Genomic DNA, 17,370 nt, shown 5'->3' with positions numbered 1-17,370 from the left:
GTAGCAGATTGGCTATGACTCATAACAGCTACATGTTAGATATACGAAAATGGCTACCCTCGCGAACAATTTTCTGTTCTGTAGTTAGGTACGCGAGGTTTTAGTGTATTGCATGCTAATTACATTCTGTACTGCTGAATTCTACGTAACATCCATTTAAGGATAGTACTGGTGTAGTGTTCAACCGATTAACCTAATCGGAATCGGAATCGGTACGAATATTGCATAATCGGTACATAATCGGAATCGGTAAAAATTACGTGGAATACCAGTTATGTCATACCGATTATTCAAAAACATATGGAAGGTGAAAATATCATTATTCAAAAACATATGGAAGTTGAAAATATCAACTGATGAATTAGGTTTGTTCTTTTACTACGAAATATTAAAATAAGACACCCTCTATACGTCTTTCACAGTGTATACTTTCATCAAATTAGGCTGCCAGGGTCGCCGATTTTGCTTCCTTCGTGGTTATTGGCTGCATATTTCTTGGCACAGTAAGCATAGCAGCAATAGCAATTTCGCGAATTCAGGAATGTGCTGGACAGGGTAGGAAATAAGCGGGGGCAACGGGCGATTCGCCCTCGCAAGTGCTAAAAAGCCCTCCTAAAGCACAATTACGAGTGCGAAAAAGAAAAATGAAATATAAAAAAATCGCCCTCTTTATATCAGGTGTCTGTGTAAAATTAATTGTGACATGCGTTTGCTTTAGCTAGGAATTGCAGTTGCATCGCGAATCGCGCAAACAGTTTTCTCACCCCGCATCAAAATTTGAAGCAGTGCGAGAGGGTCGCGCACAATCACCGGGAACTTCCCGTGGTAAATTACGGCCTGCAGTACCAGCGAAAATAACCTAAAATCCTCACAAATCTCCGACCACATAGTAGCCTTACTTCACACTAAATCAACTGCATGGAAATCTAAACTTGACATCTGTTTATTCGCTCTAGTTGTGTCGCAAATAAAAACTAAAAATATCCACGGAAACTGCAATCTTCGACCACATGTTAGCCTAACAACCACACTAAGTCAATGGGAAATGTAGCCTAACCATCGGTTTGCAAAAAAAAAAAAAAAATTGCGTAGCTTAGTTTACAACTTTCAATTTGCTGGAAATCGGCATTTGTTTGGAAGGTAATGTAAGTGATATGTCTTATAGAGGGAATGTTATATTTTATATTGGAGTAGTTTCTAGTTGTTATTATTTCTTTACATCAATCTGGTATTACACTTTAGAGTAATTTTAAACAAGTTACGATGGTACAATTTGCTTTTCAGTTTGATTGGCCTAAGCTTACACATTCTAATTGAACCTGAATGGAGTTATATAGGTAACGAATAGGTATGTTTAACTTCAAGTTCGTAACATTTCTATTTGTTCATAAACGGTATAATACTGAAAATAAGTACAAAATAATGTCGGAATGAAGGCAATATGTCATTAAAATTTACACTTTGGTAAAGATTGCAGATAGATGGTTTGTCTGAGATACTTTTTGAGATGGATATTTTGAGTAACTATTCGTAGCCCATTTCAAGCCATTAACAGGTGACATTCACGTCGAGGTGGTTAGGCCATTCGCTTAGCACAGTGCTGACTAGGTAGGATGTCATATCTCCGTATTTTGGAAATTTAAAAAAAAAAAAAATTCTTTCCGAGAAACTCCAGAGGTAATTTGGTACATACAAAATGATACCTTAGAGCCTTGTATAACAACGAAGCAAAAGGAAACTGGGGAAAATCACAACAATAATTGTTTCTGTCAAACTTTATTGCCGATTTCGTATAAACGGGATATTTTCTCATTTTCAAATAATCGTAATCGGTACGATTATGAAAAAAATAATCAGTAATCGGTATTTTCTGTTATGCATAATCGGTTGAACACTATAATGGTGTTCAGGTAGCTTTTCAGAGCAAGGGCCATGATAAGTTTGTTTGATTGCCCTTCATGTATTTTGTATAATTACGTATACACATTCTTGTATTTCTGAAGGCTACTTACTGTAGGCCTAGTGCAATTTAAAAATATATAGGCCACTAGGCCTATTAGGCTTTCAGTGATAGCCACATTAGCATTGTACTGGTGTTCAGACAGCTTTTCCTAGGAAGGACCAGGGTAAGTTTGTTTGATGGGTACGTATAAAAGAGGAGCCGGCCATAGCATCACAACTTTGATAAGACTATAAAAATTGTATAAGGTTATGTTTTATTTATAAGGATATAGGCCTAAGATGTATAAGGTTATAAGAAGTATGTTTAGCTTTCTTTTGAACCTGTAATGTTTGACATCAAATGTACAAAGAATTAAAATAAAATAACAAAATGGAGAGGAACTGAGGTGGCTATTAGGGGAAGAGGAGGCCACCCATCACTTGCATATAAAAACTTGTAATCTTCTTTTACATTATTTTTTCCAAGTCATAAATCCATGAAATCTTCATGTCCGAAAAATTGAGATGGAAAAACGTGGGTTGTTTTGATATCTAGAAGTGGACACAGTTTTGATGGTAGTCACCACTACAGTCTACAGTAACATACAGTAGGTCAATAGGCCTAGCTCTCAAGGCAGGCATCAAGAATATGGTCGAGTTGTTCGCCTCTTCTAATTTGGCTGTTGTCATTGACATCAAACTATATGACCAAAAAGTCCAACAGAGACTGACCTAAGATGAAGGATACCACATGAAAAACAAGTTCTTAAATATTCTATGACATTACTAAACCTTGCAACGTCGTTCTTTCGACTAACAGGCAGTGAGCGCTAAAGGTAAGACTAGCAGGATAAAGTGTAACCTGCAGAGACTATTCGTGGCAAAGTAGCAAAAATGCAAGTTATATATTTGTTGTACCATGATTGATATTGATAATTGTAGAGACAGAGCAAAGATTTGAAATTAGGAATCAAAATTAAAACTTCCAGTATTGAGATACTGCATCATTGATGCTCTTGTTTACCTTGGCCTAGTTGTTAAACTCATCATTTGGATCAGAAGTGGTGCTTTGTTCAAGTTAATTGTAAAGAAGATAAGTCATTTTAGGGACTCGCAAAACAAATGCTATATCATTGAATGACTTTCCTTCTAATGAATAGCTTTTACTCATTGTTTATATATGATATACAGGTTATCTTTATCGTCTGTGTTATTGTCAATGCTTTACTCGTTCAGGTCATTGACATTAATTGGCTGAAAAAATGTCCAAACTTGAAATCCTATAACTTTTTTGTGAATTGTGTTCAAGCAATTGACCGACTCATGGTTGTGCTTTATTATTTCACAGGTTCTTATTTTGTCTGTTACCTCCGTCTATCGCTGCTAAGGATATTCCTTCAATATTGAAGTCGAGGAAAGTGAAAGGTACTTTATGCGAATGCTCAGGTTAACCTCTGTCGATTGATCAACATCAACAGTTTGTACATTAACGTTATGATCTGATACTGATTACTATTAATAAAGCATCCAATCATTGTATTCAATAATGTAAATTGTATTACTTATCATTGGTTGCCTGAAGTTATCATTAAAATAACAAATTAAATATGTAAAACGTCAAGCAAATGGGTGTATATTTATAGACGATTCTGATATGATGGAGACCTCAAGCCTTCTAACTTGTTTTATATTCAAAATGAAATAAAACTGTTAGCATGCTGCTTATCCACTAAGGAGCCTGTGTAAGAGAATGTGTAAAAATAAGTTGGCCTGACATTTCAATCCTACAGTAGCAAGAACTTCTTCAGAGGCTAAATGAAAAGTACCAGTAACAGAAGGGACAAAAACACACACAGAATACAAACTGGTTATTGAGCAGGGTGAACACAAAGAGATAGATGTAAGAGGATTAATAGACAAGGGATGGAGAGAAGAAAGAAACCAACGGGGGGAAGAGGAGAGGTAGGAGATCCAAAGAGAGGATTAAGGGAACAGGGTAGTGAATAAACTGGAGGACAAAGACAGAAATGTGTGGAGAAAAAAAAAGGGGGTGGAAGAGAGCTACGGGAAGAGGAGTGACAGGGGAGAAAGGGGGGCGTGGACAGCAGAAAAGTTAGTCATGTCCTTCCTGAATGTGGAGCTCATGAGGTTGAATGGTGTGAAGGCTTTGCATCCACAGTCTCTCTCTGCTGTTTCGTACTAGGTCAGGGTGGCTACCTAAGGAAACAATCCCCTGTAGGGACATGTAATTTCATGGTATGGTTGGGAAGGTTAAAGTGTGTAGTCTTATATTCAGTAGATGTATTTTTTCTAATATATAAATGCTACATAGCTATGCAGTAATAAGTTTGATACAAGACTCAATAGAGGTGGTACAGCTGGCTGAGATGTTGTTGTTTTGACTTCTGTATTCAAAGTGTCTGTCACTGCTAGACAATTATACATACACTACAGTAGGTGTCTTAATACAAACATACCACCACATAGATATGGTGAGGAATTAAGAACCATGCAGACTCAGGAAGTTCTACAGTTACAATAACATTATGCAGTGAGAGTAATTTAAGACTGGGAATATCTCCAGATCAGGGTTAACATGAAATATGTCCAGTATCTTACATATGCTGTGCATCACACATTGGCCTATTGCATGATACATGCCAGTGAAGGGGAGACCATCATCTAACTATAATCCAATGATATGCTTTTCTAAAGAATGTCAGGTTAAATGTTTTTAAGAAACAATGATACACAAACTGGTTTATCCCGTTTCAAAGCTTTCAGCATAAATGAAAGTTACATTTTCACTCGATAACAGAACAGAGAATGATGTCAAAACGTGCCCTTCTGACTTGATTGCACATGTTCTACATGTTAATGTAATAATGTAAAATAGCTGGGCTCAGCAGATTCTTGTAAAATCTCTTCACAACACATTTCTCAAGGCTTATGTGACTGTAGTGTAGGTCATTGGGATGTCTGGGAGTGAAATAATGATGTTGTTTGTTTTATTTTGTTAATCATGGCATTGTTACCTCTTTCATTTTAGTCACTTGGTTACCGTACGATAGTGGCAAAATTTATGACCTCAACCTTGAATCTGGTCAATGGATGGTGAGTATTAAGAACTTATTAAAACATGTTCCACTAACCTGTGGACTCACATGAATGAATCAAGTAACAAAGAAAATTAAACATAATAACATCATGTCAGTACAACCTTACTGTGGCCAGTGTTCGTATACGATTGATTGTATTTCAATTAACAGTTCAGGGGTATATGAAAAAATGTTTAACCGGTTTGTTTTCATGTTTTCTGAAAATCTGAAAACCTCATGCAATTATCTACTGTATTACAGTTGAGTTTTCGAATCCAGAATCATTTGCTTCACACTGTCAGTTACAACTGCTGCTGCGTGTGTGTCCAGTATCATATAGTCTTTACATTAACTTTGGATCAGCGTTAGTCTACGATACCGTTACATAAATATCAAAAAGATTAAGAGGCAACAAAGAACAGTTGATAGATCATTCATTCTTGTCACCTTTGTTCCTGTAAATGACCAGATACATGCTCCTTATTGCAGTTTGTATATTAATGTCTTCAAAGTTTCACATGACGGATATTATTGATATTACTTTGACCCAAGCATCTCTGGTATTCATCCCAAAGTAACATTTTTCTTGTAGCAAATTTCCTTCTTTGTTTGAATTGAAATGAAAATTAATTCTTGATTCGCCTCATAACTGTTGGAGTGATTTTGTGACGTCATATTGGTAAAGCTCATAAACCTTCCTATTGTATCTAACTTATAGTATGATGATCGTACGCTCGATGTGACAGATGCAGTTTACAGCAAGGAGGTAGGTAGTTAAGTATAATGTATTACAATACACACAATCATTGATTTAATCTCACTTAACAATGTAATGGAGGAGATTTATCTTTAACCTACAAAATAATCTGAACATTTTTTGGCATGTATAGAAATATAATAATGTTTGAAAGGAACGATTTAAAAAAGATGGTTGCTGTGTGCACCTTGAAATCAAAAGAATAGATTACATATCGCAAATAGGAAATGTGGAGTTTTGTTGTCTAAATATAAGTTACATAAGGCAGCTACTAGATCTTAGAAAACATTAGTGATTCACGGATTCATTAGAGTTATATAATAGGTAAATACAAAGACATACCAAACAATTGGCTTCTTAATGTTACACTATTAAATCATATTACTATGAAAAAGTAAGGATAACATTCAGTTGATTGCTCAATATTTTCTAATCACAAATCCCTAATAGCCATACTTTTGAAAATTGAATTATTTTGTCCGATAAACTTACAGCTATCATTTCTGATTTACTTCTTTCGTACAGGTTAGGGAATTCCAGGAAGTATGGCAGTAAGTAATTTTTATGTGTATTTTTTCGTACGATTTGTGATTTATTGAGTTAAAATACACAAACCCCCATCATTACGACCATCCCTGCTTATAGCAAATACCACCCAAATCCCCTGTTTTTGGCCAAAAAAAGGGAGATGGAATATCTACCGGAGTTGGTAATGCTAGCCATACTGAACGCTCTTCTGCACAAATTCACGATTAAACACACAGTGTATCATTTCAGTGTCAAGCCAAACTTTTCATCGCACACTGGAAAGTAAATCTGGCCATGTGGGCACTTGTGTTAACAATCTTATAGGTGACTGGTCAATTAAATAGGTGCACTCAAGGATGAATCCTTATGGGGTAGTTTATGCTATCAAGTAACAAACTATTAATGCCTGAGTGAGGACTGTTTTTCTATAGACAGGCTTGACCAATAAGGGAGTAGTATACATTGTGCTACTTCAACCCCCCCTCCCCCCCCTGAGGTAGCATGATATATACTACTTATAGGTTTCAGATAAACAAAGGATACACACTTGTATGTAAGTTGTGTATATCAAATAGGATGCAGTAACGGCCATACGTAATTGATATATATATATATATATATATATATAGTATACATAACAATATCTTTTTAAGAATGTATTATAGATGACGTCACTGCAGCCTGTTCAAACCAGCAAAGCCAAAACTATATTTTCTTGAATAGAATTGGGTAAAAAAATGTGTATTTTTATTTGCATTGTAACGTAGATCTATGATTACATTTCGTTGCAACTGTTGCAATTTATCTTACTACAGGGGTACAGACTGTCAAAAGGCTAGAGAAAGGAAACTGAAGGTACCAGATGATGATACACTGACGCCACTTCTAACTGCCACATCAGTATAAATCAGCCACGTAACTGCCACATCAGTATAAATCAGTACAGGAATCAACAACGATCTTATAACATTGGTACTGAATGAACGATTGAAGTAAATGACTAAATAAGTGCAACATTCTTGGCTTGGATTAAGTAGGTATTATGTTCAAGTACATTGAGTAGTGAAACTATAACACATGCTCATTTTGATGGAGAAGAGCAAATAACAATTTTAATGGACAGATTTGAACCAGTCACCTCAGCATCACAACTAATGCGGTATAGAAACTGAGGTACCCAGCCTTAATGTGTTAATGATTCCTAAATTGACATTTCTTCTGGGGTCGCTAGTCAGAAGCTGTGATCTACTGTGAGAGCCTATTAAAATGCTCGAGGCAGGTAAACTGTTATGGCAGTCGTATTAAAGGGTGCATGTTCAAATGGATACATTGCATATCGTGTGGCCATGCAGGAATCACACCCATTTTCATTCGATGTAACCATTGCTTACAATTTTGCAGTTCAACATTTTGTTTCAAATTATTACCAATGCACTTAATTGATATTACATTGAACTTTTCAGTTCCACTCTTTATTCACGTAACTTACGCTCTTCACATACGTAACTTAAGTAAAGAAGGTATGAAGAATAACATTAAACGTTTGTGGCACATGAAATTACACTATTTCGTCATGACCAACAACGTTATTGATGTGGTGGAGATTTGATTACAACATAGCTTATTCGAGGTCTTATTATAGGGAAAAATGACCAAGAAGAGAAGAATCCATTATCGACTACTTAGAAATGGTTAAGAGATCAAACACTTTGTGTAATTTGTAAAAGTGTTCAGTATAAAACAATTTAAATTTAACAAATTTAACAATTCTCATCAAGCAGAGAATGAAGCAGCCGAGCACGTTTATGACTGATACAATTCAACTTATAATATTATTCTTATAAATCTCATCAAAGTCGGAAGTTAGCACTTTGTTTACTGTTTAAGCATAAATGTACCAAACTCACTTTATATTTGCATTGTCGATTTTCAAAAAATCATCCAAGAAACTACAATATTACATCTACAATAACACTCACACACACAAAACACAAAATGTTACCTCAATTTGTTAACATCTTCACAATTATGTTTGTTTTTGTTACTAGTAGGCCATATGAAGCCTTTTCATCTTTTAGGATATTATTTTGGTCCATGAACTGATACATATTATCTATTAACTATGACAGGTCTTTTGTGCCAACTTATTGTGCCGTGAAAAGTCATCATTTTGTTTCACAATGGCTCTCTGGTTCTGATCGCAATCCCTACCCTTTAGAAAAAAGGCATTGGTTTGCGTTCATTTTGTTTTTATTCGTAATCAATTTTGATATGTTTGATATTTTAGGCAATTTACTATAATTGCCAATGCAGTTTTATATTGTATATTAACACTTCATGAGATCTCTCTTGCATCCACTATTGTTATATACATTTTCACATTCTCTTTAAGAGAATGTCATGTTATGGCATGCAATACATTTAAGCTAACTTCGTTTGCTGCATCCTTGGAACGTATTAAATCCAGTTTTTAACTTTGGATATAAAGAACAGGCTAAGAATTTGTATACAAAAAATATTTTGTAATACCTACATTTTAGTCTTTCAGAACAATGATACTATAGGCAAATGCTTTTAATATCAGGGAACATGCGTGTACGTCAGACCGAGCTAACTGGAAATATATTGACTTCACTTGTGATTGGTTCTTTGAAGCATTTAATTAAATAGAGCAATAGTAATATTTTAAAAGTGGTGATGTGTACCAGAAGGTTTTATAAAATTTTGTTTTTTTTACATGACGACTTTGTAAGTAACCTGGGAGAAGTCATTTTGTTTTTGAAATCACTTATTCAAGAACTATGTGAGAACAAATAAAGATAATCATCTTGACCTATTTAATCATTTATTAGAGTTATTGAAACTGATATGAAGGCTTCTTAGCCTAACCGTTACTAAACCCCAATGCAAGATCAGTATTCCCTATCTGCTTACCCACGCTACTCCGTGCTATCGGGAGTACCATCTCGTAATCTCACAAAGAAGGGCTCAAAAGCAAGGCCTTTAGCATGGGTGCAAATGATTTAGTGAGGAAATAAGGAGGATGTGAAAGTTCACCAGTCATTGACGTGGTAGTCATGATGGACTGGTCTCATTGATCCAAATTTAGATCAATTCAAGGATTAATCTGACCAATAATATTACAGAGTCTCCCGCGTCATAGACACTCATTTCAGTTTTGTCAGATTTTCAAAAGTTTGCTGTTAAGGAATTGCAAAATGCCACACAAACTACTACTAATTGAAAATCTTTTATTTTACTTCTTTATCGGTCATTCTTCATGTATCAAAATTATTTACTTTTCTTTAAAGTTACATTTATGTATCGCAGATTTCACTTAATCAGAAGAAAAAAGAGGATGACGGCGAAAATATCTAACATAACGCCTCACATTTAGGATTACCAATATCATTTAAACTAAATCCATTAAAAATCGTATAGTATGTTCAAGTGATATTTTGTCACATTTCGCGCTCCTTGTCATTTCTCGATCAGAGCTGTATTGCTCTCAAGTCATACAATGAAGTATTTACAGGTATCGCACCACAATTAATTGCTCCCAAACTTAAACTACACACTATAAACTCGTCACATTCCAAGGCCGCTAGAGCATAGATAGAAGTTCTCAAATGACATGTCCTACTCACCCCATATGGTATCTAATGGCTTGGGCGATCGTGAAACATTTCAACCTTTTCCACCATTTAGATTTTGAGCTAGAAGAGCTCTAAGTTTATCATTATAGTGCTTTCCAGCTGTCGCTGCGGAATCTTCTTGTTTCGCCCAAGATATTCTAAAACTTTCAATCCTCCAGAATTTTAGACCATCCATGTTAACATCCAAGCATAAGAAATAATGGTGATGACTCAGAAAATGTCCCAAAAAAATCAATACGGAAGTTCACTTTAGGGCTATATTCCGACAATGATTAACCTCTCAGGTGGACGTGCACTACTCCGATTGTGGTGCGATACCTACATTGTTTACTCATGCAGTCGTTGAACATGCAACGGCAGCAATACCTGTACATATTCATCATGTGCGCTGTCAATTAATAACACGAAGTTAGTCGTTCTGAAATGTTCAGGAAATCTGGAACGCCCCTCCTCGAGAATGGTCCAGCCAAATGTACAGTATCATGGATCACTGTATAGCGACGTAAACATTCATAGGTTTGTTCGCTAGAGGTTGAATTAGTTGAACTATTGGGTACAATAATTATTCGGTCCCGACTCCTAAACTTAAAAGTTCGAATTCTAGCTGAACAAAATACTTGTTTAAGTTACAAATCTTATAACCATCTCATTACTTCTTTTTGTGGAATTTTTATAATAATTCGTAAGAAAATACACACAACAGCTTTCTTGACTGAGCAAACAAGAAGTCCTGATATTTCAATTCTGGGCACTTTATACAGAGTATCAGTGACAGGTCAAATTGAGTAATGGTTAATAGGTTATGATGTCACCTTTAAGGTAGCATACGCCCATTAAAAGCCCCGTTGACTTACACACTAAATCACAAAAGTAATGTGGTCTCTAAGTCTAGATAGAAGTTTTCACTAGCTTAACGCTACCCATCACCGGATAGCTGACAAGTTGGCCTTTCATGGCACCATCAATTTTCCGTACCATGACCGTGAAAATTTTTTGCTATCCGAGCCGGAAGTTTTCGTCACTTGTAAACAAACCTCTTCACTCAGTGGTAAACAAATTTCCTACGCTGCTCCTGGGAAGCCTAAAGGGGTCTAAAATTGCCTCAATTGACCCAATTTTTTCACCACATGTACTTCCATTCATGCTCTTCAACATGAAAGCCACAAAAAACTAGATTATGATTGATAACAGGTCACAAAAGATGTTCTCCCGCTGCTTTTTGGCACTTTTCCTGAAGGAGAACAATCGAGCGGATTGATATAGACTCTAATAGGAGTATGCCACCTTAATTAAGTGAGAGTTGAATTTTTTTTTTTTTTCCAAAATGATGCTTTTCATAGTCGTCACAATATAAACCACAACAGAATTATATGCAATTATCATTTTAGGTCCATAAAGATGTATTTTCAGAGATTTCAGTATGCACGGTGCAGTGTGTAAATACACATATGAGCAATACTGTGTAAGCAGTAACCAGGTCTATGTCTGCAACAACACTTCCAGTCACCAATTTTGAGAAGCTTGACCAATTTGGGTGCATCTATGATTCTTGCAGGTATTATTGGTATCCCTGATCACAATCCACTTGGTCTGGCTTGCCCTACCTGCAGAAACATCATCCATAGAAGGGTTAGCGGTGAGGGCTTTTTCGTCTCTGGCTCTGAAAAGTGATGAAAACTACTTTTGTTTAGCTCAGCAGATTCCTCACAAACTGACCCACAGGACATACCCCAATGTATTCCTGAACTGTTTGGAACATGTTAAACTGATATTGCATGTCACTCCAGTGCAACTGTTAAGTTACTAAGAATAAAAGAAGAGAATTGAAGGTGTTCTTTGCCAAAACTGGATCATCGGGATTTGTAAACAACAGCCTCACTGTAACAGTATTACAGCAGTCAAAAAGGAAAGCTTACTGGAATGCTATCTAGATACACTGTTCACCTCAATAGCATATCCAGTCCATTTAAAGGTTTTTGCATAGGTTGTTACAATGTATTAAAGACAGTTATAAGAGAAGAGAGGTGGATAGGGGGGCACATTTCATGATAAAATATTCAAATTTGTTGCTCGGCAGAGAACAACAACGTCAAATTACCTTATTCTCCATTGGTGGCAAGCACTGGTTCCTATAGTTACTACAGTAGATCTCCCATGGAAGCATCAGGATATCTCTTTCTGCTGTCAGAGTTGTTTGGGATTTGTTGTTACCTCATCTAACCAGTTGAGTCCATTGATACCGCACCCATTCAAAGTATATCGCTGTGCATGCTGAGGACTTAGCACATCAACTTTCTCTGAAATTGACAAAACAACAGAAAACTAATGAGGAGTGAATAGGCTCAAAAACCCCTTGATGCACATTGGCAGAAGCAGAATATGCATACCTTTGTGGATTATTTGCTAAATAAGACTCAAAACATTCTCTGTGCAAGGTATTAGCCCTCAGCAGCCACTCCACTTAGGATACAGACCTCATACAACATTGTGCTACAGCTGGTGTAGACTTGGTCTAGGATACTAACGTAGCGCCATTATGAACCTGAGGCCTAGGCCTAAGCTAACAACATTAGGGGTATTTCATGCATTGAAACTGAGTTTTTGTCCTTAGTTAAACACCAGGTACTTCCAACTTTAGCAAAAATAACCCAAAGTATGATTACCATGTACTTTAGGTGCCCACAGATGTCAAATTTCACTGAACTTAGTCGTTCACGTCAAACACACTGCAGGCATTTTGGTCTGATTCTGAAGGATTTTGAATTTCGTGCATTTGGCACCTACTTAGCAGATTCAAGGCAGGAATCGTAATACGGAAGCTTTGGTAGGTCAAGGCTTAATGACCCAATAGTTTATTGGGGAGGAAAACTGGTTAGAAATGCTCAGAAGGCTGTTCTAGTCTAATGTATGGACACGCACATGCTCTTTGTGGTACTTTAAGGCTGTAATACTAATTTATGCGTAAAAATCACCCAAGCGTGAAATTTTCTGACGTTTGCTTGAAAACCATTTTTACACACCATAGCAACTACTTTGATCCAAAATTGGGACTTCTAGCACTTAAAATGAAAAATTTGGCATTTTTGCTTAAGGTAGCATACGCCCATTAAAAGCCCCATTGACTTACACACTAAATCACAAAAGTAATGTGGTCTCTAAGTCTAGATAGAAGTTTTCACTAGCTTAACGCTACCCATCACCGGATAGCTGACAAGTTGGCCTTTCATGGCACCATCAATTTTCCGTACCATGACCGTGAAAATTTTTTGCTATCCGAGCCGGAAGTTTTCGTCACTTGTAAACAAACCTCTTCACTCAGTGGTAAACAAATTTCCTACGCTGCTCCTGGGAAGCCTAAAGGGGTCTAAAATTGCCTCAATTGACCCAATTTTTTCACCACATGTACTTCCATTCATGCTCTTCAACATGAAAGCCACAAAAAACTAGATTATGATTGATAACAGGTCACAAAAGATGTTCTCCCGCTGCTTTTTGGCACTTTTCCTGAAGGAGAACAATCGAGCGGATTGATATAGACTCTAATAGGAGTATGCCACCTTAATTAAGTGAGAGTTGAATTTTTTTTTTTTTTCCAAAATGATGCTTTTCATAGTCGTCACAATATAAACCACAACAGAATTATATGCAATTATCATTTTAGGTCCATAAAGATGTATTTTCAGAGATTTCAGTATGCACGGTGCAGTGTGTAAATACACATATGAGCAATACTGTGTAAGCAGTAACCAGGTCTATGTCTGCAACAACACTTCCAGTCACCAATTTTGAGAAGCTTGACCAATTTGGGTGCATCTATGATTCTTGCAGGTATTATTGGTATCCCTGATCACAATCCACTTGGTCTGGCTTGCCCTACCTGCAGAAACATCATCCATAGAAGGGTTAGCGGTGAGGGCTTTTTCGTCTCTGGCTCTGAAAAGTGATGAAAACTACTTTTGTTTAGCTCAGCAGATTCCTCACAAACTGACCCACAGGACATACCCCAATGTATTCCTGAACTGTTTGGAACATGTTAAACTGATATTGCATGTCACTCCAGTGCAACTGTTAAGTTACTAAGAATAAAAGAAGAGAATTGAAGGTGTTCTTTGCCAAAACTGGATCATCGGGATTTGTAAACAACAGCCTCACTGTAACAGTATTACAGCAGTCAAAAAGGAAAGCTTACTGGAATGCTATCTAGATACACTGTTCACCTCAATAGCATATCCAGTCCATTTAAAGGTTTTTGCATAGGTTGTTACAATGTATTAAAGACAGTTATAAGAGAAGAGAGGTGGATAGGGGGGCACATTTCATGATAAAATATTCAAATTTGTTGCTCGGCAGAGAACAACAACGTCAAATTACCTTATTCTCCATTGGTGGCAAGCACTGGTTCCTATAGTTACTACAGTAGATCTCCCATGGAAGCATCAGGATATCTCTTTCTGCTGTCAGAGTTGTTTGGGATTTGTTGTTACCTCATCTAACCAGTTGAGTCCATTGATACCGCACCCATTCAAAGTATATCGCTGTGCATGCTGAGGACTTAGCACATCAACTTTCTCTGAAATTGACAAAACAACAGAAAACTAATGAGGAGTGAATAGGCTCAAAAACCCCTTGATGCACATTGGCAGAAGCAGAATATGCATACCTTTGTGGATTATTTGCTAAATAAGACTCAAAACATTCTCTGTGCAAGGTATTAGCCCTCAGCAGCCACTCCACTTAGGATACAGACCTCATACAACATTGTGCTACAGCTGGTGTAGACTTGGTCTAGGATACTAACGTAGCGCCATTATGAACCTGAGGCCTAGGCCTAAGCTAACAACATTAGGGGTATTTCATGCATTGAAACTGAGTTTTTGTCCTTAGTTAAACACCAGGTACTTCCAACTTTAGCAAAAATAACCCAAAGTATGATTACCATGTACTTTAGGTGCCCACAGATGTCAAATTTCACTGAACTTAGTCGTTCACGTCAAACACACTGCAGGCATTTTGGTCTGATTCTGAAGGATTTTGAATTTCGTGCATTTGGCACCTACTTAGCAGATTCAAGGCAGGAATCGTAATACGGAAGCTTTGGTAGGTCAAGGCTTAATGACCCAATAGTTTATTGGGGAGGAAAACTGGTTAGAAATGCTCAGAAGGCTGTTCTAGTCTAATGTATGGACACGCACATGCTCTTTGTGGTACTTTAAGGCTGTAATACTAATTTATGCGTAAAAATCACCCAAGCGTGAAATTTTCTGACGTTTGCTTGAAAACCATTTTTACACACCATAGCAACTACTTTGATCCAAAATTGGGACTTCTAGCACTTAAAATGAAAAATTTGGCATTTTTGCTTAAGGTAGCATACGCCCATTAAAAGCCCCATTGACTTACACACTAAATCACAAAAGTAATGTGGTCTCTAAGTCTAGATAGAAGTTTTCACTAGCTTAACGCTACCCATCACCGGATAGCTGACAAGTTGGCCTTTCATGGCACCATCAATTTTCCGTACCATGACCGTGAAAATTTTTTGCTATCCGAGCCGGAAGTTTTCGTCACTTGTAAACAAACCTCTTCACTCAGTGGTAAACAAATTTCCTACGCTGCTCCTGGGAAGCCTAAAGGGGTCTAAAATTGCCTCAATTGACCCAATTTTTTCACCACATGTACTTCCATTCATGCTCTTCAACATGAAAGCCACAAAAAACTAGATTATGATTGATAACAGGTCACAAAAGATGTTCTCCCGCTGCTTTTTGGCACTTTTCCTGAAGGAGAACAATCGAGCGGATTGATATAGACTCTAATAGGAGTATGCCACCTTAATTAAGTGAGAGTTGAATTTTTTTTTTTTTTCCAAAATGATGCTTTTCATAGTCGTCACAATATAAACCACAACAGAATTATATGCAATTATCATTTTAGGTCCATAAAGATGTATTTTCAGAGATTTCAGTATGCACGGTGCAGTGTGTAAATACACATATGAGCAATACTGTGTAAGCAGTAACCAGGTCTATGTCTGCAACAACACTTCCAGTCACCAATTTTGAGAAGCTTGACCAATTTGGGTGCATCTATGATTCTTGCAGGTATTATTGGTATCCCTGATCACAATCCACTTGGTCTGGCTTGCCCTACCTGCAGAAACATCATCCATAGAAGGGTTAGCGGTGAGGGCTTTTTCGTCTCTGGCTCTGAAAAGTGATGAAAACTACTTTTGTTTAGCTCAGCAGATTCCTCACAAACTGACCCACAGGACATACCCCAATGTATTCCTGAACTGTTTGGAACATGTTAAACTGATATTGCATGTCACTCCAGTGCAACTGTTAAGTTACTAAGAATAAAAGAAGAGAATTGAAGGTGTTCTTTGCCAAAACTGGATCATCGGGATTTGTAAACAACAGCCTCACTGTAACAGTATTACAGCAGTCAAAAAGGAAAGCTTACTGGAATGCTATCTAGATACACTGTTCACCTCAATAGCATATCCAGTCCATTTAAAGGTTTTTGCATAGGTTGTTACAATGTATTAAAGACAGTTATAAGAGAAGAGAGGTGGATAGGGGGGCACATTTCATGATAAAATATTCAAATTTGTTGCTCGGCAGAGAACAACAACGTCAAATTACCTTATTCTCCATTGGTGGCAAGCACTGGTTCCTATAGTTACTACAGTAGATCTCCCATGGAAGCATCAGGATATCTCTTTCTGCTGTCAGAGTTGTTTGGGATTTGTTGTTACCTCATCTAACCAGTTGAGTCCATTGATACCGCACCCATTCAAAGTATATCGCTGTGCATGCTGAGGACTTAGCACATCAACTTTCTCTGAAATTGACAAAACAACAGAAAACTAATGAGGAGTGAATAGGCTCAAAAACCCCTTGATGCACATTGGCAGAAGCAGAATATGCATACCTTTGTGGATTATTTGCTAAATAAGACTCAAAACATTCTCTGTGCAAGGTATTAGCCCTCAGCAGCCACTCCACTTAGGATACAGACCTCATACAACATTGTGCTACAGCTGGTGTAGACTTGGTCTAGGATACTAACGTAGCGCCATTATGAACCTGAGGCCTAGGCCTAAGCTAACAACATTAGGGGTATTTCATGCATTGAAACTGAGTTTTTGTCCTTAGTTAAACACCAGGTACTTCCAACTTTAGCAAAAATAACCCAAAGTATGATTACCATGTACTTTAGGTGCCCACAGATGTCAAATTTCACTGAACTTAGTCGTTCACGTCAAACACACTGCAGGCATTTTGGTCTGATTCTGAAGGATTTTGAATTTCGTGCATTTGGCACCTACTTAGCAGATTCAAGGCAGGAATCGTAATACGGAAGCTTTGGTAGGTCAAGGCTTAATGAC

General features: G+C 37.1%; 1 protein-coding gene and 1 long non-coding RNA gene across 7 annotated transcripts in view; one reads left to right on the top strand and one right to left on the bottom strand.

Moving 5' to 3' along the window:
- LOC139982124 (uncharacterized) overlaps nt 1-9,156 on the top strand; it is a 40,108-nt gene extending 30,952 nt beyond the window's left edge. Inside the window, exons 15-19 of the mRNA XM_071994702.1 lie at nt 3,290-3,366; nt 4,991-5,055; nt 5,758-5,805; nt 6,322-6,347; nt 7,140-9,156. Of these exons, the coding sequence (XP_071850803.1) occupies nt 3,290-3,366; nt 4,991-5,055; nt 5,758-5,805; nt 6,322-6,347; nt 7,140-7,230 (307 nt within the window). The 3' untranslated portion in view covers nt 7,231-9,156. The remainder of the gene's footprint in view (nt 1-3,289; nt 3,367-4,990; nt 5,056-5,757; nt 5,806-6,321; nt 6,348-7,139) is intronic.
- A 2,186-nt stretch (nt 9,157-11,342) lies between these two features.
- Nucleotides 11,343-17,370, bottom strand: part of LOC139982675 (uncharacterized) — a 29,625-nt gene continuing 23,597 nt past the window's right edge. For 4 of the 6 annotated variants that reach the window (XR_011798238.1, XR_011798237.1, XR_011798234.1 and 1 more), the window contains 6 exons: nt 16,625-16,823; nt 16,131-16,186; nt 14,352-14,550; nt 13,858-13,913; nt 12,079-12,277; nt 11,343-11,640 (listed from right to left, as the gene is read on the bottom strand). This is a non-coding gene — a long non-coding RNA (uncharacterized lncRNA). The remainder of the gene's footprint in view (nt 11,641-12,078; nt 12,278-13,857; nt 13,914-14,351; nt 14,551-16,130; nt 16,187-16,624; nt 16,824-17,370) is intronic. The other 2 variants (XR_011798236.1, XR_011798235.1) reach the window with 1 other exon arrangement.

The sequence above is a fragment of the Apostichopus japonicus genome, chromosome 16 (assembly GCF_037975245.1).
Source record: "Apostichopus japonicus isolate 1M-3 chromosome 16, ASM3797524v1, whole genome shotgun sequence".
Lineage (NCBI taxonomy): Eukaryota > Metazoa > Echinodermata > Holothuroidea > Aspidochirotida > Stichopodidae > Apostichopus > Apostichopus japonicus.
Note: the sequence above shows the minus strand (reverse complement) of the source record. Positions and strands in the feature narration are given on the sequence as shown.